The sequence below is a fragment of the Erigeron canadensis genome, chromosome 1 (assembly GCF_010389155.1).
Source record: "Erigeron canadensis isolate Cc75 chromosome 1, C_canadensis_v1, whole genome shotgun sequence".
Taxonomy (NCBI): Eukaryota; Viridiplantae; Streptophyta; class Magnoliopsida; order Asterales; family Asteraceae; genus Erigeron; species Erigeron canadensis.
Genome location: NC_057761.1, coordinates 42,073,477 through 42,098,415, shown reverse-complemented (window position 1 = coordinate 42,098,415; position 24,939 = coordinate 42,073,477). Strand labels below are relative to the sequence as shown.

The 24,939-nt window shown below is 30.1% G+C and overlaps 3 protein-coding genes across 3 annotated transcripts; all 3 read left to right on the top strand.

The window, feature by feature from the left end:
* The first annotated feature begins 2,810 nt into the window (after positions 1–2,810).
* On the top strand, positions 2,811–6,035 carry LOC122607038 (hyoscyamine 6-dioxygenase-like). Its single transcript, XM_043779964.1, has 4 exons — positions 2,811–3,030; positions 3,168–3,400; positions 4,679–4,994; positions 5,499–6,035. The coding sequence occupies exons 1-4, from the start codon at positions 2,833–2,835 to the stop codon at positions 5,745–5,747; spliced, it is 996 nt and encodes a 331-aa protein (XP_043635899.1). The 5' UTR covers positions 2,811–2,832; the 3' UTR covers positions 5,748–6,035.
* Positions 6,036–8,032: 1,997 nt separating this feature from the next.
* On the top strand, positions 8,033–9,801 carry LOC122607049 (dehydrodolichyl diphosphate synthase CPT3-like). Its single transcript, XM_043779974.1, has 2 exons — positions 8,033–8,136; positions 8,746–9,801. The coding sequence occupies exon 2, from the start codon at positions 8,779–8,781 to the stop codon at positions 9,595–9,597; it is 819 nt and encodes a 272-aa protein (XP_043635909.1). The 5' UTR covers positions 8,033–8,136; positions 8,746–8,778; the 3' UTR covers positions 9,598–9,801.
* A 5,345-nt stretch (positions 9,802–15,146) lies between these two features.
* LOC122592744 (unknown protein 1-like) lies at positions 15,147–15,599 on the top strand. The gene has a single exon (XM_043765042.1). It carries the CDS (start codon positions 15,147–15,149, stop codon positions 15,519–15,521), a length of 375 nt encoding a protein of 124 aa, XP_043620977.1. The 3' UTR covers positions 15,522–15,599.
* The last annotated feature ends 9,340 nt before the right edge of the window (positions 15,600–24,939 follow it).

The following is a 24,939-nucleotide window of genomic DNA, read 5'->3' as shown; positions in this document are numbered from 1 at the left end:
GCTCTCTTTAAGGTATATTCTCATTTGATCTTTATCCTATAAAAATATGTATATATTATAATTGGTAAAATATTTAGAAATGAAAATGATTAGGAAATAACAATAACAATATAATATAAACATAAATGATAAAATAAAGATTTGTTTTTAAGAATTAAGATACATCTAAATGGATTATAAGGTACCATATCTTTTAGGGAAAAATACATAAAAAAAAATAATCTTTTTACTCAAAATTCCTAATAATTTAGTTTTCGTCTATTAAAAGGATTTCATTTCTAAAAATTTCCTAATAAAAATAATATCGTTAGTTTTTAATATGATACCTCCATTAAGTGTCATGTCAAACTTGCCACAACAATGAATATTCCTTATATTTTCTCATATCACAAACATTATGAGAATTGGTAATAAAAACAAATGTATATATATTTAAATAAAAAATAAAGAAAAGAAAGTAAAATATAACATCGAGAATCATTGGAGTTTTCTATCTATATTATATTCATGTAACTTGTATAGTTGTATCAAGTCGAGATTGGAATTTTTCGGTACCAAGTCCGGTGACCTTTATCCGGTAACAAATCCAATCATCTTCTTCAGATTTGTCCCCTTTCTTTAAAATTAAAACCAACGTTATCACCATCAAATCTATTCCTCTTTCTTCAAAAATAAAAACTCATTTAAGGAGAGCAGCAAAAAGTGACGGAAACTAGCACCACCAGACCACTGACCGACAATAATCACTACCAAATTCGGCCAATGACGACACCACCATTAAATTCAAATCCGGCCACTAAAACGAACGAGAAGCATTGATAATGATGATGATGATCTTTTATATATATATATATATATATATAGGGTGACAATCAAATAAGAAGGAAATTAAAATAAGAACAAATGAGAACACTTAAAAACTACATTTTGATGCATTAAAAGTCCATAAAACTGACATAGTGCAAATTATCATTATTTAAGTGTTTAACAACACATTGATCCGTCAAAATCGAAAAAATCTCGTTTTTTGTTGGATGCATCATATTGATGAATATGCATCCAAGATGGATGCACAAAAAAAAACATGATTTTTTCGATTTTGAAGGATCAATGTATTGTTAAACATTTAAATAATGATAATTAGTTAAGCACTATGTTAGTTTTATGAACTTTTAATGCATCAAAATGATGTTTTTAAGTGTTCTCACCGTTCTTAATTTAAAAATGTTCTCACCGGAGTGTTACCATATATATATATATATATATATATATATATATATACTAATTAAACGATGATATATAGATACAAATTAAACTATTCATCAATCGATCGAAAGAGCCAGCAACGAGGACAACCATTGACAGCTAGGGAAGGGATGCCGGCGATGAAAGAGTCAAGGAGGTGTGGTCGGCGTCGAAATGGCTACCGGCGACTGGTGGGTGGCGGTTGGAGAGGGAGTAGTTGTGTATGTATATGGAGGATGTATGTACATGAATTTATCAAAGTTTTGTCATCAAATCTTTTGCGGTTGTTTGTTACCCAATCTTGAAAGAGGATATAGATTTTTTTTTATATGTATATTGAGATACATATGGTGTACAGATAATAAATATAGATGTTGATTGACTTTGAGAAAGAAGATAAGAGGTAAAAGGACTAGTATAGCTACAGTAGATGTTTATGTAGGCCTTTTTTTTAATGACAATGCATTTAACGGATGTCTCACGTTAAAAATTAACGCTATTACCTTTATTAGAAAATTTTTAGAAATTGAATCCTTTTAATAGACGAAAATTAAATAGGTTTTTTTTATTAGGAATTCTGAGTAAAAAAAATTACTTTTTATGGATTTTTTCCTATATTTTATTGACCACAAATAATAAAATTGTAATTTTATTGAACATCTTATCTTTATATTAAATAAAAAAGGATTGTTATAACATTTTAAATAATTATATATTTTTCATAAAATTTAAAGGTAAACTTTGATATAGAAGAAACAATTTTCTTATCACGTACAACCCTAAGAGGATGCATTAGCATTTTCCTATATATATATACACTGACGGTTTTACAATGGGGGCAGTGTGGGCAACTGCCTCCATTCCAATTTTGGTACAATGTAATTTTTTAAACATATATTTGTAATTTTATTCCTAAAAAATATAAGTAAACATAAAATACATCCACATGTCACTATTGTTGTCATAAGTCTCTTCTTTGGAAGTATGTAGCTTATGTTGGAAGCATTAGTTTATTTATAAAATCATTTATTGGTAAAGTAAAAATCTTGAGTTATTTGGATTTTCAATAGAGCTGGAAAAAAGAAATTGGAGAAAGTGTTTTATTTGTTTGAGTAAATGTATCATAGATAAATAGTATAGCTGTATGTGAAAATGTTATTTTCTTTTCAAATTATTATATAATAGTATTCACAATAGTTAGGTAAAAATTTGTGTAGAGGCTAAATTGTATATCATTGATCTCGATGAACTTATTTTATGTTGTTTAATATAACGCAACTATTCCGGCACCACATGCTCCAAAATTGCAAATACCAATGTTTAAATTAAAGATATATGTTCTCATAATTGGCACTCACACGAAATTATTTTAGGGGTCAACTTTTTCTAATTCTCAGGTGAGAGACCAATTTTTTAAAATAAAGTTTTCTCTAAAAAATGACTCCTATAAATATAATTATAAAAACTTTTAACTTTACCCTCACACGAAAAAAGTTCTGACTTCGTCCCTATATATATCACACATACGTGATCCCTCATCATTGTACAACACACTAGTGAATAACTTACTTGAGGAGGTGTGTATATATGGATATCAAGAAAGATAAAAATTCAAGGTGGTACGATGTTAAACTCGTGCCCGATAAGTATAAATTAGCGAAAGAAGATAGACCACAAAACATTGATGGTCAGGTTTGTGATTCGGTTCCTGTTATAGATCTTGCAAAACATAGGCAAGCAGTTGAAGCAATCTTGATGGCTTCTCAAGAGTTTGGTTTTTTTAAGGTATTTAATAAGTTTGGACAATAAATAATCCATGTTTTTCTATATCTATCATCATGTGGTATTCTAAATTTTATATAATGAATATAAATATAAATTGTATTGTATTGTATATTATAACAAAATATAAATTAAACCAGGTGATTAATCATGACGTCCCAATAAAGACGATTGTTGATGCAATGAATGTTCTTAAGGAATTTCATGAAATGCCATCCAAAGAAGCAATAAGAGGGTCTCACAAAAAAGGTTGGGCTCACCAAGACAATAGCACGAAAGATGGTGTATATCTATGGAGGGAAAGTCTTAAGCATCCTTGTCATCCTTTGGAAGAATGTATAAAGTTATGGCCTCCAAAACCGACCAAATATTCGTAAGTTCCAATATTCCCATTTTCAGTATATACAAGCTTGCTTAAAAGTTTAAACATCACTTTTAGTTGGGATTTGGCAAAGATCTATGGGCCAGAGTTGGTTGGGTAAATGTAATGGGTCAGATTGAAACATGTCAATTTTCTTAGTAAAGAAAACGATCATGGTATCCGTGCAATACGACGGTGGTGGTGGGAAGACGGTCTAGTGGTGTCGGCGATGGTACTATTGGTGGTGGTGCCGGTGTTAAGTGGTGTATGTTGATGTAATTGTGATAGTGAAAATTTTTAGAAGATAAGGGCTTAAAGTGTTAATTATTAAAATAAAGGTTTAGAGTGTAAGAGAGTAAAGATATACGGACTGGGTTAATCCACATATTCGTTTTCACTTTTTAATATTTTATTCCTTATTTTAAAAAATATAAAAAAAAAATGAAACAGTGGATGTCTTAAATTATATATGAATATATTCAATGTAACCATATTATTACAATAACATATTTGATAATGTGAATAAAAATTTAAAATGTAGCATATGTATAACACATTATAATTTATTTTTTTTTAATTTTTAAAAGGCTTAATTTTCAAAAAATCATCCATAAAAATTAAAGGAAGTTTCATTCAAGATAGTTATAAATACGTAAAGTCATTATAAATTAATATACAACCTACATTTTTGTTGATGAATTCATTTATTAATACAATTTTTAATTCATCCGAACATTTTTATTTTTACATAAGGATATTGATGATATCATGTTGTATTCTATACTATTAAATCCAGTACGAGGTTATGAAAAGTCATTCCTTATCGCCAACAAGAAGTAGATTGGAAATATTTGAAGTCGTTTAACCCCTTCAAATCTGGATAATTATTTTCACCTGGTTCAACATACAATATCTGATGTGTAACTTTTAATGATGATGTGTCGCTAAATGATTGGTCCACACAGATAATTCATGTAAGCCTTTTTTTGTTTAAATTGAAACAAAATTTCAGCTTATGTTACTTATATATTGGTCAAAAACAAAAAATAAAATAAGTTCTTTACTTGCATTAGAACAAAACTTGCATTTATGTCACCTACAAATGATATTTTTTGAAGTTCATTCCTTACATTAGGACAAAACAAAAAGTAAACAATCCATAGTTTAAATCTTTTTTATTTGACCATTTGAGGTCAAACATAACTTAATTTGTCTTTATACACAAATATATGGGTCGAAATTTTATTATCTGCTTCAAATAAAATTATCCTAATCAAAAGTTACATGTAGGGAGGTAATTCAATCTTACTTACAAGAGATACAGAAATTGAGTGAAAACATTTTAGAGATGATTGCTGAAGGACTGGGACTCGAGCCAGAATACATTAAAGATACAAGTGAAGTTAAACTATTGGCATCAAACTTTTATCCACCATGTCCAGACCCAAGTCTAACCATCGGATTACCAGCACACAAAGATCCTAGCCTCATAACCATATTGTATCAAAGCGATTCAACTGGTCTCCAAATTTTGAAGGATGGTCAATGGGTCAATGTTGGAACCACTCAGAATTCTTTTGTTGTTAACATTGGTAACCAACTTGAGGTATGCTAAATTAGTCTTTTCCTTAAAGATTTGAGTGTACATATATAGAGGTAATCAACTTTATTTTCATCATTAAGGCAATCTTCAAACTTACAACCTGGCAAGTCATATCTAATCGCAACATCAATACTAGTTTTGAGCTTTTTAATTAAAAATTTTGAAACTTATGAGTATATTTTTTTTTAACAATAACAAATAAGCTAAGGATATTCGTGAGGATAATATAAATCAATCTAGTAATGCTAAAAACAAATTAGACCAATAATTTCATATACAAAATTAACCATATATGTCAAAAAGTCTTCGGATTATCATTTTGTTAGCTTAAAATAATAAAACTTTGTGGTTATTATCAAACGTTTGGCTAATTAAAATGGCAAAATGGTGGTAATTACGTTTATACTATATTTTGGTTAAATTGCATGCGTTCATGATTGATAAGTAATATCTTGTGGTGTGTTTAGAGCATTAACAGAAGATGATATGAAATTTTGTTGAGCACAGATTATCAGCAATGGAAAGTTGAAAAGTATTGAGCATCGGGTATTGAATAGTACTAAAGCTAGAATAAGCATTGCGATCCATGTGAACCCGTCTACCAATTGTCTTATTGAACCAGCAAAGGTTTTGGTTAATGAATCGGAACCAGCACGTTACAAAGCTAGTTTATACGGTGAGTATGTCAACAGCAACAACGCTTTTGGTGACTACACTGCTGCTTTATATGCAGATTCAAGGATTTCAGAAAGCTGAGACATCACAAGGCTATTAGAAAACTCTTGGTTTGCTCTTGGCATTTGATGAAAAATCTTACCAAAAATAAGAAATAATTTATGTTTATGTTTTATGTCTTATCTTGTGTTTAGTGGTCATTTGAGATCATAAAAGTCTAATCTATCTAATAATAGTAATAAAGTTTAGAGGTTTTTTCTTTCCTTTTCTTTAAGAGCTTTCTTGTTTTTAAATCAAGTTTGGTCAAGTGCCTTCATTACGTGGTGTTAGTAAGAATTAGAGTTAAATGCAAGAATGGTTTCCGTGGTTTGTCACTTTTTGTAACGGCAGTCTCTCTCTTGATTTTTTTGCAACCGTGCTCCCTGAAGATATGTTTCGATTGCAATGGTGGTCCCTCACTAACGAAATCATTAGTTAGTGTCGTTAAGTTTCCCATGTGAGTAACACATGAGGGGTATTAATGTCATTCCACCTACACAAACATAGGGGTGTTCAAAAATATTTGTACCCAAACACGTTATTTAAAAATCTAATCCGGTATTATTTGAAATGTCGGATATTCAAGTTTGGTTCGGATTTGGATTTAGATTTATGTAAAGATTTTTGAAAACTTCGGTTATTCGAATATCCAAAAGTCGGATATTCGACTTTTGGATATCCTAAATTTCTAGATCAAATTTTGGATATCCAAAAGGGATATTATGCCTATCTTATCTTGAAAATTTTAGATATTTCGAATATTTAAATCCATTATCCGAAATTTTTAATATCTGAAACTTTTAATATCCGAAATTCGGATAGCCGAATTTTAGAAAAAAAAATTAAGTATCCTAATAAAAAAATATCTCGGGTATCTGAATTTTAGAAGGAAAAAAAAATAACATAGATATTTTCATATTTTTAGATATTGAGACTAACGTTTTGAATACTTTCGGATATTGAAACTAGCATTTTTCGATATCTTTTGATATTTTCGATTTTTTTAAAAATGATATTGAAATTTAACCAAAAAAAAAAGTTCTAGATCTTTTCAAAAATCACTATCCGAATTTGAATCCAAAATTTATTGTATCCAACTTTTCAAAGAAAATCGGATCGAATTTTGGGATGATGGTTCAGATACGGATACTTTTGAACACCCATCTGTTTATGTAGGAAGAAACACATTAATACCTCTTATGTACTACCCACATGAGAAACTTAACGACATTAACTAACGGTTTTGTTAGTGAGGGACCACCATTGCAACTGAAACATATCTTCAGGGACCATGATTGCAAAAAAATCAAGAAAGAGACTGTCATTGCAAAAAGTGACAAACCATGGAGACCATTCTTGCATTTAACTCTAATACTGTATTAATTTTGGTTTTCATCCCTTCAAATCATTCTAGATTCAAACTCTTTTATAAAAAAAAAAGAATTAAGTAATAATCTCAGCAATTCTTATTTAAATATTATTTATTTTTAAAAAACATTCTTATTAATAATCTCAGTAATACCCTCTATTAATAAAAACCTTTATTCAAATCATCTTTTCTTCGATATACCCTTCCGACTTCTCCTCCTATACATAAACATATACACGCCATCACCACGAGCATTACTCACAAATAACGTCGCATTGTTTTTTAAGAATCTTCAACGTGAGATATCATACTCTTCTGAACTCTGAAGTATGTTTATATAGGTAATTTGAATCCTAAACTAAATAACTATTTATCATCAAAATAAATTATTAGCAATAAAACTACCATTGTTTTATAGATATTTTAAATTCACATAAACAAACCAACTTAGAGAATGAAAATACAAATATCAATGGCTTATAACTAAATTTATTAACAATAGGTAATGTTAGTATTTACCAGAAATAACACAACATGTCGAGTTCAAATTCCGAACATCAACATAGACACATCACGCAACCATAGAGCAAATAGCAATTGACGCCCACTTTTTTTCACATTATAAAAGGAGAGCCGATCGTGACATGTTTGGACTTTGGAGTGCGTCTAATAAACCTATTTCCTTTCCAAAATAATAGTACAATCAATCAAATACCACACCAAACTTTTAAAAAGTACTAATGAAATTAATTAACTAAAATAGAACGAGGTTTGCTAAATACAGCCTTTAAAGCTGTGTTTAAGGTACATAAATTATTTACACATTTACTATGAAAATCAGATAATAGACTTTTAATATGGAAAGTACAAATTATTTTATGCAAATTAAATACAGCTATTTTCCTACAATAAATAAGAACAACTAGTTAGAAAAGTACATAACATTAATCATTCCAGGGACTTGCAATAAACCCCCAAATTCTCTTGGCCGACAAATTTAATCATCAATCGCCGGCAGCAAAACCCGATCGCCGTCGTCCTCATTCCTCCTGATCCCGCCAGGTTCGAATTACTTTATCACACTTGTTTTTTTTTTTCACATATATATATATATATATTCTAATCATCAAATCTAAATATCTAAATATAGTGTAATATGAACTTTAATGGGAATTATTTTTAGCAAAAAAAGATGTAATCTTTTTAATATTTCTTGCTAATTAGAAAGAAAGCTAGAAGCTTTACTAGATTTACATTCTAACTGTGTAAGTATACTTTGTTAGGGGATTGCATGAATAAACAATGATTATGAATATGACAGTAGAGGCTGTTTGGATTAGCTTATTTGACTTTATATATGTCTATATATGATGTATCAGGCTTCCAAATATTGTTATTGTATGTATCTTTCCACTAATTGGATGCCATGTGGCAACTTATATAGATGTCTTGTCCGGAAAAGTGTCTGTCACCGGAGAAGTTTATGAAAGTTTGATATTGACAATTTACCGATTGAATACATTCTCAAATGATTATCAGATTATGATGATTATCCCTTATTGATTTTTCAAACACCCTTTGTGTGTTAAGCTCTAAAGTTTTGTGATTTTTATATTCTTGTTCATGTTTCCCTTGTGGTTTAACTAATTCAATTGCTCTCTAAACTAGCAGGTCTAATAGAGTACACGGCTTTTGGCTTTCGGTATGGATGCTAAACAAAGAAGTAAAGTATATGAGAATTTAGGTAGTTTTGCAAGGAAATGTGTTTTTTGCATTCTTTCTGTAGCTGCATTACCTAATCACATTGCTTTTATTATGGATGGTAATAGAAGATACTCTAAGCAGCATAATTTGATTGATGGTGGGGGACACAGGGTTGGATTTTCTTCATTAATGTCAATGCTTAGATATTGTTATGAGTTGGGGGTAAAGTATGTGACGATTTATGCGTTTAGCATAGAAAATTTTAAAAGAAGTCCTGAAGAAGTGCAATCTTTAATGGACTTGATGGAGGAAAAGATCAAAGGGTTGGTAAAAGAAGAGAGTTTGGTTAACCAGTATGGAGTTCGGGTTTACTTTATTGGAAACCTTGAATTATTAAGCCAACCTGTAAGGTTGGCTGCAGAAAGGGCTATGGATGCAACTGCAAAGAACTCAAAAGCTGTTCTTTCAATATGTATTGCATATACTTCCAGTGATGAGATTTTGCATGCTGTTCAAGAATCTTGTGATGAAAAATGGGATGATAATAAAGTATCGAGTGATACAAAACAGGAAAAGAATATCATTGATGTGTTAGATATTGAAAGGCATATGTACATGTCAGTCGTACCTGACCCTGATATTATAATCCGTACATCTGGTGAGACCCGTTTGAGCAATTTTCTTTTGTGGCAGAGCACTAACTGTCTCTTGTATTCACCATCTGTTTTGTGGCCTGAGATTGGTTTCCGGCACCTGGTTCGGGCAATCTTGGACTTCCAGTATCATTTATATTATTTAAGCAAACAGAAGCAGACATGAACTGAAGTACAGATTGAATGGTTTTCTAGGATTACTTCCTAGTGGCAGTTGTTCTTTAACTTATGTGTCTTGTTGTATTTTAGTTTAAATATTGATTCTGAACAAGGGTTGAGATGATTATAGTAGCGATCTGGGCATCAGTTAGGATCATATGTCAATGTATACACTTCTAATGGGGATTAAATTATTCATATCTTCTTTTTATCGCTTATGAAGCACCTAAATGAAGTTCTATGATTGCCGTCAGGCTACTTACTATATCTTTCTTATTTCTTCTTGTTTTGGAACCGATTTTATATGTGAAAATGAGCCAAAATTAATCCTGTGACTGTGGAATGATGGTTGTTTAGCATTAGATTGAAGTTAAAAAGGTCAAGGTGTACCTTTAAATATGTAAACGTCACCCAAAGATTGGAAAATGGTAGCAAGTGGTTCCCTGGTGATCATAGTTATGGGATGAAATTGCTTTTTTAATTCGTATGCTATACTAGTTGGTTTCGTTTTCTCCTCACAACTTCAACACATATTTTCATGTCTCATTGTACCTCCCTTCCATGCTTTTGTTTAGTTGGGATTTCTTAAATAATCACTGTGTCTCCAATGGACCAGGTTAATTGGCAGTTTTGAAAGAAAAGTAAAAAAGAAAAGAAAAGAAGCATGAATGTTGAGATAGGTTCTTCATTCGGGTTAGGCATTAAGACGACTTGTGCAACCTGTTTTAAGACTGTCAATCAAAATCACTCAATCCGCAGTCTATGGATGGAGTTCAAAAAGGGAAGAAATCCTACCTGCTGAAATATTGTCGACTTTATTGACTTTTCTTGTAGAGTTCATGTTACATTGTTACTATGAAGTATCAGTGGGCTGTAGTAGCTGGATAGGTTTTATAACTTTTATTGTTGCCGATGCGTTATTTGGGTTACGGGTCTATGTTGTTATGGGTGAGGCAGTGAGCTGATGGTTATAGGTTGGCTAAAATAGCTTATTGCTTAGACCCGTGCCAACGGTGGCGTCGATATGGAGAACCGTCGGCACAGTTCTTCGGTGAGGTTGGTTTGGTGAAGCACCGAGAGACTGACGTGTTTGAGTGGTGCCCATACTACCCATTCAAGCGTTACCAAATTGAGAATATTGATTAACACTTTTCTGAACGGTTATATAGCTGTTTTATAAATCATATTATATTTTTTTAAAGTTTAGGAGATATGAAAGAAAAAAAGTGAAAACAGTGGAAAGTATGTCTATTTTTTACTTTATGTCCAATGCAGGTTAGGCCACTTACCAGAGGTTTTGGCCTCTTAGAGAGAAGATCATGGTTCAAACATATTCCTATAACTGAAGTATACAAGGTAAGTTCTGCATACATTTTTGTTTTAGCGGACATGCATGAAGCCTTTCTGTTATGTAAAGTATCATGATATCACCCAAGACCCAACATATTCCTATTACCTTAGTCCCCAGTCCTCATCATTGTTGCATATTTCCCTGATATATTTAGTGCTGGAAATAACCCTTTCAACTTTAGCTATTATTCTCGGTAACATTAGTCCAACAAGTATAGAAGTTCTTGATTACTTGATACCATCGTTAATCGGTAGTCTAGGCGTTAAGATCAGCAACCATACACAGGATTCAGCATTTTGAAAGGTTTGACAACACACTGGATTCATAAGATTTTTCTTACAAATTGGAGTAGACTAGTTTTGGGTCTAATGTTAACTTCCATATGCTATAAAATTGTGATAAGATTTATGTTGAACCGTTGATCTACTGAAAGTATGTGCACAGCTAGCTAGTTGGAGTCTTGAATCCTCAAAGCTCAAGGCAGAGATTGAAGTTCTTGAAAAGAACATAACTTGCATCTTTGTATAAACGTCAATGGTAATTATCATATGTATATATATACAGGCTGTAAAGTATGTTACTGCCATTCTGCTAATGCTACTATTGACTTATTTAGGATTTAAATGATCCATCTTTGGCTGACAATATATTAAACTTGAACAAGTTCAGGCATTAGGGGGTTTAGGAGGTTTTATACACTAAAAATACACACTGGGTGTCTTTCAACCTGTTTGCCCCTTCACATATTTTTAAAATATTTCCTGATCTATCTGATGTTTTAATGAAAGGATTCTAATTGAGCAACATTGATAGAAAAAGAAAAGGAATCTGGTTTTTTCTTGAAACAATGAAATGCCATATTATAAAATAAAAAGGCTCTACTACAATCTCAAACATAATAAACAAGAGTTTAGAGCCTGGTTAACAGAACCATCAAACCCGATTTACTGAAATCTAACAAACACAAGATACTAGAAACTACTTGAAAATAGATTTGCAGTAACGTAGTGTTGAAGAAGAAGCAAAAAGGTCATACACCCAAGCCATGTTTTTTTTTTCTTATTCCTTTGGCGACGACGTGATGATCCTTTGATTAACTGAGAAATAAGAACAAGAAGTTAGTAAAACAACCGGCTCGATTAAGAACAGTGCTCAATATAAAGGTGATATATTTTTATTACGATGAAAAGTGATACGAGAATAAATATGAAGCAGTTAAATCTTTAATCGAATACTATGTAATAAAAGAAAAGAAGCATGACATAACAAGATCCTTAACCCACCTTATTATAACATTTTTCTTCTTTGTCATGCCAGCTTGAAATAACTACAGATTTAGCACTAAAAAAAGTGTTGACATGGGGAGATACAGGAATCCTCACATATATAGGAGCAGATATATATTCACGAGTGTTGGACAAAACATGAAGTGTATCATGATCGATAGAGTAATCATCATCGTTCATGAGGTATACAGCGTCATAGTTGATCACATAATTATCCACCGGCAACAATACCCAAGATTTTTTCCACGATTAGTATTGTCGCTTCTCAATACCCACATGATCTTGGTGAACGGTGATTCAATAGAGATTCTTCCATGACCCCCAGGGTGTAGTAAGTACCATGTTCAGATTGAGAATGACAGTCTGATAATTCTCCATATGCCAGTGGAGTGCACCATCACAAAAGATGCTGGAAACAGTAGTGCACAAACGGTATACATACTCATATTCTCCAATGAACTTCCAAAAACATGTTTTTAGTGAAAGAACATAAAAACGTGTAAAGACTCGCTTATTACAATCTTGTAGTCATTATTGAATGAATCATACCTGAAGCCCCCTCTCAGAAAGCGGTTCGGGTGGGGGTTCAAGTATTTTAATGGCCTGTGTAGTACATGGATTGACGACTAAAAGTTGAAAACCTGTAGGAGAGACACATACAAGACCATTGGCAGAACCAACCACAAACAACCTATTTTTAGCTAGAAAACAGTTATTCATGCCTTTCCCCTGAGGACCTTTGTTGTTGTAAGTTGTAACTACGTTTTACGTAAGATCCAACAAAACAAGGAGTTGAGATTAAAGAATACCATGACTTACAAACGCCTTTGCTTCTCTTCAGATCTTCCGCATCCGATCGTATGAGGATTTGCTCCGTCATATCATAATCAATATCACCAGCTGCCGCAGCCATATCGAATTGTATTCCACCCTAATCGATCCGTCTATTACATATAGATATTACTTTTAATATACGGATTACCTATGTATATTTACACTTACTATTTTACCTGTGATTTAAAAACTAATCGCCGGAGAATTGATAACTCAGGCATATATGATCAAGGCACGTACAATATAATCTATCCATAAGGAAAATGATTAATCCTCCCTAAAAATCCTCCTAACACTTTAAAAGTTATGTGGTATCCACTAATTCTCTTTTTTTTAATCTTGCCCCTTTAATTTTTCCACATATCATCATCCAATAGTTAGGAGGATTTTTAAGCTAATTTGATAAGAGATTATCATTTCCCTAAAATTAATAGTCAATATACAAAAACTACACTTGAATCTTAACCCTTAATTTAAACTAAACTAAATGACAAGATCACAACTTTATTAGTAAATTTAACTTCTAATAAAATGAAAATCCTAAACCAATACTATATCCGTAAAGATTATTGTAAAAAACTAATGTTAAGCTAATTGTAAACTAAAAAAAAATAAAATTTAAATTTACGGGTATATAAAAATAAAAAAATATCGTTGTGGTGGTGTTTATTTTTTTTATAGTATTTCCTTTATAATTTTGAATTTGAAAAATAATCCAAAAATTTTCATCATAAGATGCTTTAAAAAAACAAAGCTAAACTTTATTATTAAACTAGATTTTAGGCCCGTGTTTAATACATGAAGCTTACGATGTTATCAATATTAAATGTTAACTTATTATAGTTAAAATTTTAATATATTGAGTAGTAAAAAATTGATCTATATACCAACACTGAGTTTTATATTGATATATTTTTTAAAAATATGTTCATCAAAGTTGTTTACAGTAACATGTTTAACGATATTTAAATACTACAAAATATATTATGTCAATCAAAAGTTGTAAACTGTGACATACTTAATGATATGTGACCATTAAAAAATTATAATAGGTCACTATCATTATATTTGCTTTATTGTTACACAAAGTGTATTACATTTTTATTTTACACTATTAGAAATAATATTTTTATATATGCTTTATTGTTACACAAAGTGTATTACATTCTTATTTTATACTATTAGAATTTATAGTTTATCTTTAGATGAAATATATATATCTTAAATATTGCAATTAGAATATAACAATGTAATATATTTTCCCTAATGCTTTATTTTATATACGCTTTGACAATATCTAAACATTTATATATATAAAAAAATAGGACAATTACTCTTAAATTCTTAATATATTTCTATTAAATTTTATGTATTTTGAATTAATTAATTTTATACTTATATGATAAAATATATTATTGGATATATAATAGTTATTATTTTATTGGATATATATCAGTTGTTATTTTAGTGGATAAATATTAGTTATTAATCTATCGGATATATATTAGCTATTATTATTTATTTATTATATTAAAATTACTGGGTAAAAAGTGTAAATTTGTGATGGAAAATTAAAAAATGGAAATTAAAGTCAAAATTAAAAACAAAAGTCAACTTTGGAAAATCAAAAGTTGTGATTGGTCGATAAGTTATTAGAGGGACTGTGCCTTTAGTATAATAAAAAGATAAAAAGAAAAAAGAAAACTTTTGTTATAAAATATATTCACATAATCACATTCCCCCCGTAATAGACCCGTTTTCATCCCATTAAAAAAAAATTTCTTTCAATCCATGATAACCCCAAATAATTGATGGCCCGGTTAGTTAGATTAAAGGCCCAATATAACCCAAAAGTAAAACCAGATGGTGATATTCTTTTTACGTTAAAACTAACCATATCTTTCTTAAACTTTTATTACCGTTGATAATAATCGAAGATTAAAAGATGGAGATAACTTCACAAAAAGTCGGTTAATTAATCATTCTCTATATAAAAATGATAATGATGTAATTTCGTCTCGGTTAACAATATTATATATTACATCACATCTCTAAAAAAATCGGACAAGAATTTATTCTGTTACCATGGAATCCATAAAGGTGCTCGATATGTGTCCGCTTACTCCGTATTCAAGAAAAGAACGCATGAACTCGGCATCCAGATCTACGCCTACGAACGAAGATCTGTGTACCCCTATTGCAGGTCACGAAAAGCTTGTGTTGGGATTGAATCGTGTCAAGATTTCTGAAAACACCGCAAGTAGTTATGTTACAAAAAGCCTAGAATTCGGGGCTAAAAGTGAGGCTATTCTTGAAGAAATCTCGGCTCCTGATGATGGCTGCATGACACCACTGTGTGTGGGTCGGCTTCTAGAGACGTGCCCTGGTGCGCCTATCAAGTCTGCGGCAGTCACGTCGAGGACCATTGACGCCAGTGAGTGCAGAGAACTTGAATTTTGAAGTACGAAAACAAATGCAACGACATTGGTGGTTTTATGGTCGATCTTGTGGATATATTTAGCCTTATTTTTTATTGCCGTTGATTAAACTAGTCGCTAATTTGCTTGTTTAGCTTTACGTTTCGATTTACTTATGCGACACAATATATGTTTCGGCCACCACAATATATGGTTGCTTGGGCGTATCGAGTTATTGTTCTTTTTGCTTGTTTAGCTTTATGTGTTCGTTGTGTCACTTTGTTGCTCCAATAGCTTTTGTCTTTGTTGGCAAAGGAAACTTTATTTGTCTTTTTCCCTTTTGTATTTATCGAGGATGTAAGTCCGCGCGATACAACGACGATAGTGATCTGTTATGACGACGGAGACGGTGGTGATGGTGATGGGTGGCGAGTGGTGGCGATGGAGGTGACGTGTGGCCGCGACAGTGGCAGTAATGTTGTGGTTATTAATGTAAAAGTGTTGATATAAATGAGGGTAGAGTAACTAATTTAAAGGTTGATGAATGTATGTTGTAAATGATTTTATTAATTGCATTATTGATTATGTATAGATATTTAAGATACAGAAAAAATTAAAGATGTGGGTTAGACATTTTAAGGCTTAATGTTTAAAAAGAGGGATGAGTAGTTTGCCTTATATAAAAATAAAGATAAAGATATTTTTATTTTATAGATTATGTTGTTTTAGTTTAATATATTGTTATGTTTATTATTAATATAAATGATAATGCGTTCAATTAACGTGGGGTTAATGGTAAAAATGATTGAGTCTAAAGTCGATAGCGTGTTATGGATGATCTTATATTCATACTTTGGTAATGAGAATTTATGGCACAATTTGTTGATTCCTATTTCCGTGGCTTAATGATTAACCTTTACTTGTATATTTTGGGTATATATAGCCCATGGCACATATTTGTTAGACATCTAGAGTTTTCGAATAAGATTCAATCTTGTTTGTTTTCAATATTGGAAATGCATAATGTAGATAGCATATATATTTGTTTGTATATCATTTAGAGAGTATAACATCACCTGTATTCCATTTATATAGATTAATATATAAAAATATATATGGTAAAAAAGGTCTTTTCGTTCTATATAAGATTAGTTGGATAATGTTAGAGATGATAACCATATCTAGGCATATACATTAGGCAACCCACATAAAACATCTCCCCGACAAAAATGAAAATGCCAAAGTAAGAATTGATAGGCTCCAAAAAATAGAAATGAAATTTAATAATTGAATTGAAACATGTGTCTGGAAAATTGTCAAATGCTCAAATGTAGAGAAAAGAAATTTTATGGCCGTGTTTGGTCGAAGAAAACACCTATTGTTTTTCATTTTTAATTTTCTAAAAGAACATGAAAAAAAAACACAATCAAATCATAGTTTTCAAAAATATTTTATAAGAAAACAGAAAACTGTTTAATTTTGAGGAATAATTGTTTAATTGAAATTTTAAGTCTTTCACTATTTAACTAAGTTTGAGGAATAATTGATATAAATTTGGGCTTATGCATGGGCCTATTGGGGTGAGACGTGGAAACAAAGTTTGGACTTATGGATTAAACCAACCCACTCCAGCGGTATGTAGTACACTGGTGACTGCCTGACTGGTACCACTTGATTTATTTTAGTTCAACTTTATTAAAGTTTTATATGAAGTTTTCTTCTTCATGTTATTAGAAGAAAGAAGTTAAAAATTCTAAATTAAGATGTCTACAATCTAACATGGATAATACGGGTAATCATTTTCGTGTACATATATTGACCACCAACAAGATTATGTAATGATGTTCCAACATGCGACCTATTATAAGGAAACCAGATGCTTGACCATTAAGCCACTTCAATGGTTGTTCGTAGATCAACTTTTGTTTTAGTAAAATCATAAATTTTGCTGAATCAGAAACAATTTCTTCAACGACTTAAATGAAATTTAAAGGGTTTTGTATGCTTATATGGTTCGAAATGTAAACTTTCAATTAGACTTTGGCCTATTTCATATCTGAAAAAATGAGCTAAGAGAGCATAGTTTGGTAGGGTGTGGTGCACATCATTTTCTTAGTGATTGTAGCCTTAATGAATCCACGTGAGTCCCAACCAAATACTCCGTAATCAAAATAATTAATAATAACAATAATAATAATAATAATAATAATAATAATAATAATAATAATTTTTAATGAAAGTGACGATTTTATAATAATAATAATAATAATAATAATAATAATAATAATAATAATAATAATAATAATAATAATAATTGTAATAATAATAATAATAATAGAAGTACTAACACTAGTTTATTAAAATGGCGGAATCAAATCAAATCAGTAAATTGTCAAAATTGTCAACATTATATATATGGTGAGGTAAGAATGATGAAACCATTAAGTCTCTTAATCTATCTATAAGCTATATATCGCTCTTCTAATACGAAGTACAGTTTGTTTTTTTTTTTTGTGGTTACAAGTTTAAATAATTATGTATATCTCAACAATCACTAAGCATAACTAAAAACCACCTATGACTTAGTTTTGGGAGTTTTATTGTTATACATGTTTTGTGATATATATTGAATCAAATATTGTGATATGTTTAACCAACTCCAATTGACTTATAATAATAAATTCGGAAGTCATGAGTAGTAAATCATACTAAAGAATCCCAATGGATTATTATTACGGTATAACAATATATAACTTTTTTGGAGTGGAATACGACTGTATTTGAACTTGATATCATGAGACCAATATATGTTTGGTGAATGTCTTAAATCATGAAAACTTTGCATCTAAAAAAGAACTATGAATCTTTTTTCCTTTATGAGTGTCACTTCCAAAATACATAATCATACAAATTAATTATGTGTGTGCACTCTTACATGTTATGATGTTTTATTTAAAAAATAAAGCTATAAATTTGATTTTCGTTAGTCCCTATAGGACTTTACTGAATATTATAATATAATGAATATTTTTTTAACGTGTTATTTCAATTTGTCTATTATATAGTATGAGGCTGTTATGCACTCAATTTGGGTGAAAAACCTTTCACATATCAATATTTTAATATTTTGAATAAATGTTTGGTTCCCATAATTTTAAAAAAAGTATGTGAGAGGTTTTTCACATATTCACTTCCCCCATTATATATATTGTTAGACTACATTCATTTTCAAAGAAAATTTTCTGATTATTCCATTTTGACTAACTTTTCGGTCTATAACAACGCTTTGTCCGTAAAAATATCTTTGCCTGGGATCACAAATTTAATTTATGTGTGATTCTATATTAACAGCTATTCATATAAGTATGCTCTTTCTTATGTATAAGTTAGGCACTCCAATCACGTGAAAACTAATGATGATTTTATAACTTTGAAATACTTAATGTTGAAAAATTATCACTAAATTGGTCGGGCAACCTCATATATTTACTATAAAATCAAAATCAATTTAAACTTATTTAAGAAATGTATCTATATACTTTTTGTGAACGTTAGAAATCATATTTAATAGTCAGAAATTCTTTTTAGAAAAGATCGCAATAAGTATTCCTGTCAAAACAATTACGTTTATTTTTATGTATTTGATGGTTAAATTTCCTACAATATTATTGACAGAATAAAAAAGGATAATTTTATAACTTTAATTATTGAATTAAATTTAATATCAAAATTTAAATATTAAATTTTAATGTTAACCATTAGATATAATCCAATGAAATTTAAATCTTAAATTTAAAATTGGATCGACTTCATAGCATTCAATCCATAAAACAAAGGAATTGATATTAGTTCCAAATAACTTAAATAATTTACAACAAAAATGCATTAACTGTTTATATAGTGTGTTATAATACTTTACCATGTGCTAAATTCATCAAGTTATATGGTTCAAATATCACTCCCATAAAACAAATACTAACATGTTTAAACTGAAATTTGAAAAAAAAAAAATTGAGTTTACAGGTAGGCCCCTCAATAACATATTAATTTACCCAAATCTTCCACTAGTTGAAAGTTTCACACATTTCCCCATGATGGTGACTATGGATTCATAGTTAGGGACCACATGATTTTTAAGCTTCAACTTCATAATAATACAAGATTTCTTAACGTTTTAATCAACTAAAAATGTGGAAATATTGTCTTATACTCATAGAATACTTTCTACTTTATCCTTTATATAAAACCGACATTTTTTATATCAAATTACATCAACGTATTTTTATTTTTAAATAATATTTTTTTTATCTTATTATAAACTAAATTAAAAATTGATCATCATATAGTTATCACATTACAATGACGACGTATCACACTTTAAATATTCTTTTCTTGTTTTAATGACGATGTCACAATTTTGGATATAGTTATTATTACATAGATATATTGTCATACTCAAGCATTTTTTTTTAATGACGATGCATCACATTTTCGGATGAATGGTTAAATGCAAATTAATCCAAAAATATCGAGGGAAAAAAAAAACAAATTTTGTGTTTATGATTTGATTTTAATACACATTTATTTATCTAAAGCTAATATTAATTTTGAGTATAAAGATTCAAAATATGTTAAAATCAGACCTTAGGGTTATATAAAATATGCATAAAAGTTTTAGTTTTCATATCAAAACTTAAATCCCCTAAATGTTATGATGATGTATAGATATTTTTGCTTCTTAGCTAAAGTTTTTAGGGCTACGCTTAGTAAAACTTTAAAGATTATTACAAACTTTAAATCTAGAACATGGATTTTATTAGTAAGGGTACTTAGTAATAAATAATTGATAATAAATAATTGGGTACATAAAAATTGTACTTTAGTTGTTAGGAAATTCAGTTTTGAAAAACAACACAAAACACCCCTAAAAGCGCTAAATTTACTACAAGTCTACAACTATCACCAAATAGACAAATGACAACACCATTTTTCTTTTCTTCGTTGACAACACCATATTTCTTTTCTTCGTTCTTTTGATATATAGGTAGGATTTTTGAGTGTTAAATAAAAGTAGCAAGTAGACAATTCCCTTTCTTGTAAGATGGCAAAACTTAAATACTTTTTCTGTTCTAAAGAGAATCCAAATATTTAATAAAAAGTACAAAGTTGCTCTTTCCAATTTAGATATTAACCGGGAAAGAAAACAATAACACGGAAAAGGTGCTCATGTACCCTAGGCAACAATATCACATGTAATATAATAGATAACTTTTCTGGTTTTCTTGCTACCTTCCTTTTGTCAATTAAGTCCACAATCTTACGTTATCTGTACAAAAAAAAATTTTCTAACGGCCGTCTATTATTTGTCTGCTTGTCACACTATTATTTTTTTTAACAGCAAACTTTAAACTAAAGTACCCTACTTAAATACACCAAGAAACACCATTGTCAAGGTTTGAACCTTGGTCTTTTCTCCAATTCATCTATCTAGTATTATTACACCTTTCGAAAATGGCTTAACTACAAACAGATATTGCCATTTTATACAGAGTTCATTGATACCAAGTCGTATATATAAACTAAATTTTACTGTGTTGATTCATTGGTTATTTATAAGTGGAATATGGCCAAGGGCTTCAAAAAGTGAGTTTTGCCCATGATCTACTAAAGTTGTAACTTTGAATCCAAGAAAGAAATATATATATATAAGTTATATATAATAGCACTTTTAGAGAAATGTGATTATTTTTATTGATTGAATAATACATTATGAAAAAGAATATTGTATTATGAAAAACGAGGATACAACGATACCCACAGGACATGTATCGATTTCTTATATACTAATCACAAATTAATCCCTAATAACTAACCTAGTCGATTGAAGAAAGAACATCATATATGTTCCTTTTTTTCAATATTTGTGATTGCATCTTCGTTTTATACTGTCTGCACTCCAAAATAAATGTCCATAACAAAGATTATATATTTATATGAAATTAGATGTAATCTATAATCGATAGTTGTTGGATAATAACTTTATCCTTATTTTGATAGAAATCTGGTTGTCAAAAAATATAGGGACTAATATAGTAAGCTAACATGTTACTTCTCTTTCTATAACTAATTATATTGAGATAGGAAACAAAGTTTAAAAAAAGTATATTATGTCTATTATGTAATAAAGGGCCTAAGATAGTATGATACAAGAGAAAATGACCCCCTTAAATAAAATCATCTCATTATCCTAGTTGGTCCAGATCTACTTATATATTCATGAATCATGATGGTGAATCAATAAGAGGATGACACATTCTACCTACTTATACAATCTGTCATATGTGTAGTGACCAAGTCCACACATTTTATTTAGATTTTAGCCCACTGTGATGGACGACGACCACAATGAAGGCAAACGATATCGGGTTGGAGGAGTAGATCCCCACACCCTCCGGGATCGTGGTGGTGTGGAAACGCCGACGTCGGCGTGTCAACGCCATGTTTAGGTCTCTTGTCATTCAATTTTATTTATTTTTTCTTTTTTATCAACGATAATACCATAAAATGAAAATTGATTAATGTCACAACTTACCACAAATTTTTAAAAAAAATGTCATTACTAAACGAAATTATTTCGTCAATCCATTGTTCACAAACCATTCTGTCAAACCATTCCACAAACATGGATGACTTTCACACAAATAAAATCACATTCTTTATAAACTTCATCAAAATTTTCATTTTTCGAACATCAACTCATCATCCACATAAGAAAAATAGAAATATTTTTTTATTATGAGCGTCACCATACAATGTATCACATTTCTCGTAAGATTTATGATTTACAACGACAGAGGATAACACCACCAGGCAAAAGTTAACCCGACCAAGGTATTAACGGCGACGTCGTCACTAATACTCTGACACTGACAGGGGGCTTGCTAATTTCTCGTTCAGATTTACCATTACAGACATAGGGGCCCGCAGTATTAACGGCGACGTCGCCGCTAATACCCTTTATGGTGGGGTTACACATTTTTTCCTGATGGGGTTACACATCCCGTTTACAAAATATTTCAATCTATTAACTGTTAACATATGATACAGGGCCACATGGGTGCCATTTGCATGCAAAATGACATGTTTTGCACTAAGGATGGTAAAGTGTCACTTAACAAACTTTTTGTTTTTAAAACTCACAACTTTTTTTCCATGATTATTTTGACTATAATATATATGACTTAATAACAGTGTGGTTTGCATTAATGGTACACTCTGACTTATAGAGACAGAGGTGAAAAGTTCGATCATCATCTCATGTAAAGGTTGGAGGTTTTTTCCTACCATTTAGGTACAGTCTGGAAGCAACCTCTATAGACAAATAACGTCACTCTATATCTTAACCTCCCCCATTCACCATCAAGATATTGAGGCCTAAAACCCATAAAATACGACAATGGGCAGTTTCTTTTCCTGTTTTTAGATACGACTTATTCAAAACTCTTAGTTCTACTATTTGAGGGTTTTTTTCTAGATAACCTAGGATGTTTACTTAGTGAAATTTAGACGTAAACTATTTATGAAGATATCAAAGCATCTTATCCGTAGGTCACCTTGGTGGTGAAACTCAAACATAATGTCCTACTGTACCCGTTGACACTTATTGAAATTGACAGAAAACCATAAGTAAAATCTTATTTGAAAAAATTATCACTTATCGATCAATTGGAGATCACATAAATAGTAAGTACTGAGTAAGTAATAGCATGTGTTTACCTATTAATATGATGATTGATGAGTGAATTTCTAGCTTTGTTTGTTTAAGTTATCATAACAATATATCAACTATATATATAATAGATTTATGCACGCACAATGCGGCGACGGTGGGGATAGTGGTGGGGATAGTGGTGGCGACAGTATCAATAACGGGGTGGCGGTGGGGCGGCAATGGAGGTAAATGTAAAACTAATTGATGTTAAATGTCGTAATGTAATCATTTTCAGGATTGAGGGATTTATCTTCTAAATTATTTCATTAAGGGTATTATGAGTATATTATGTGAAGATGTTTAAATTACTGAATAAGAAGATGAGGTATTTTGGTTTTTCAAATGCTGAAAGTTTAAGAGAAAAAAAAAGAGTCGTTTGATGTATTAAATAGTACGAGTTACGTACATGTCGGCACAATGCGACGACGATGGGGGTTGCGACGCAGGGTGGTGGGGGCGGGAATGGTGGTGAATGTAATAGTAATTGATGTTAAAACTAGGAGGTAGTTTAATTACTTTAAGAATTGAGAGATTTATGTTGTAAACACTACAACAAATATGTCATTTGTTTACACTTACTTTAAAAGAACTTGAACAAATTTGTAAATTTTTTCCACATTTCAAAATGTATATAAATAACCCACATTTAAAAGTGTGTAAGGATTTTAAAAATTTTAGTTTTTACACATTTATATATGTGAGAAAAATAAGTTCACACTTAAAAGTGTGTAAAAATATATTAATTTTTCACATTTTTTAATGTGAAAAGTCAAATTGTAACACTAAATTTATTCACGCTAGGAGAGCGTGAAAAAATTAGGTGTTACAAATCAACTTAAACAATTTAAAGTCAGAAAATGTTTGACACTTCTTCACATTTCTTAATGTGAACATTTTGTTAATATATTTATAAGTGTGTAAAAATTATGATTTTTGAAAATTTCTTCACACTTTTAAGTATGAACTTTCTACACAACTTAAAATGTGAATAAATTAACACATTTCTAGATACTTCATTAAAAGTGTGAAGAGATATGTGTGGACAAAGGACATTTTTGTTGTAGTGAAATTATTTCATTAAGAGTTTATAGCTTTATAGTTATATCAGGTGAAATATTTAAATTAATGAATTAAAAATATATATCTTAATTTAAACTATAAGACAGTTGAACTAATGACTAATTAACCAATCACATCGTTCGATTTCATCAAATTGACTTTTGATGATGTCATCAATTAGATAAACTACAAATTAAAGATCCTAAAAATCATTATCCAAATATATTATTATATTAATTTGTAGAAAAAGTCTCATTAATTTACATTTTTTTGTTTTCCATCAATAATTTACACTTTTTAATCCTGAATACTTCATTTATATTTATTTTTAGCCATCAACTTGAGAGAATTTTTTAAAATTTACAATCATTTAATTAAATAAAAAAAATTTAACATATGAAATATTTTCTACAAAAAATAATTTGAAAACCTAATGACTTATTAACAAATATTAGAAGAGTCATAATTGTTATCAAAGAATATAAAAACAATCTTAATTGTTATCATATTATCATAGAACAAGCGATTGAAAATAAACACATGCGTGCTATTAACGCGCATCATGATTAAATACATATACTTGAATGTCAAGTACAGGGTCACAAATATGTTTATATTTTGATTCTTAATT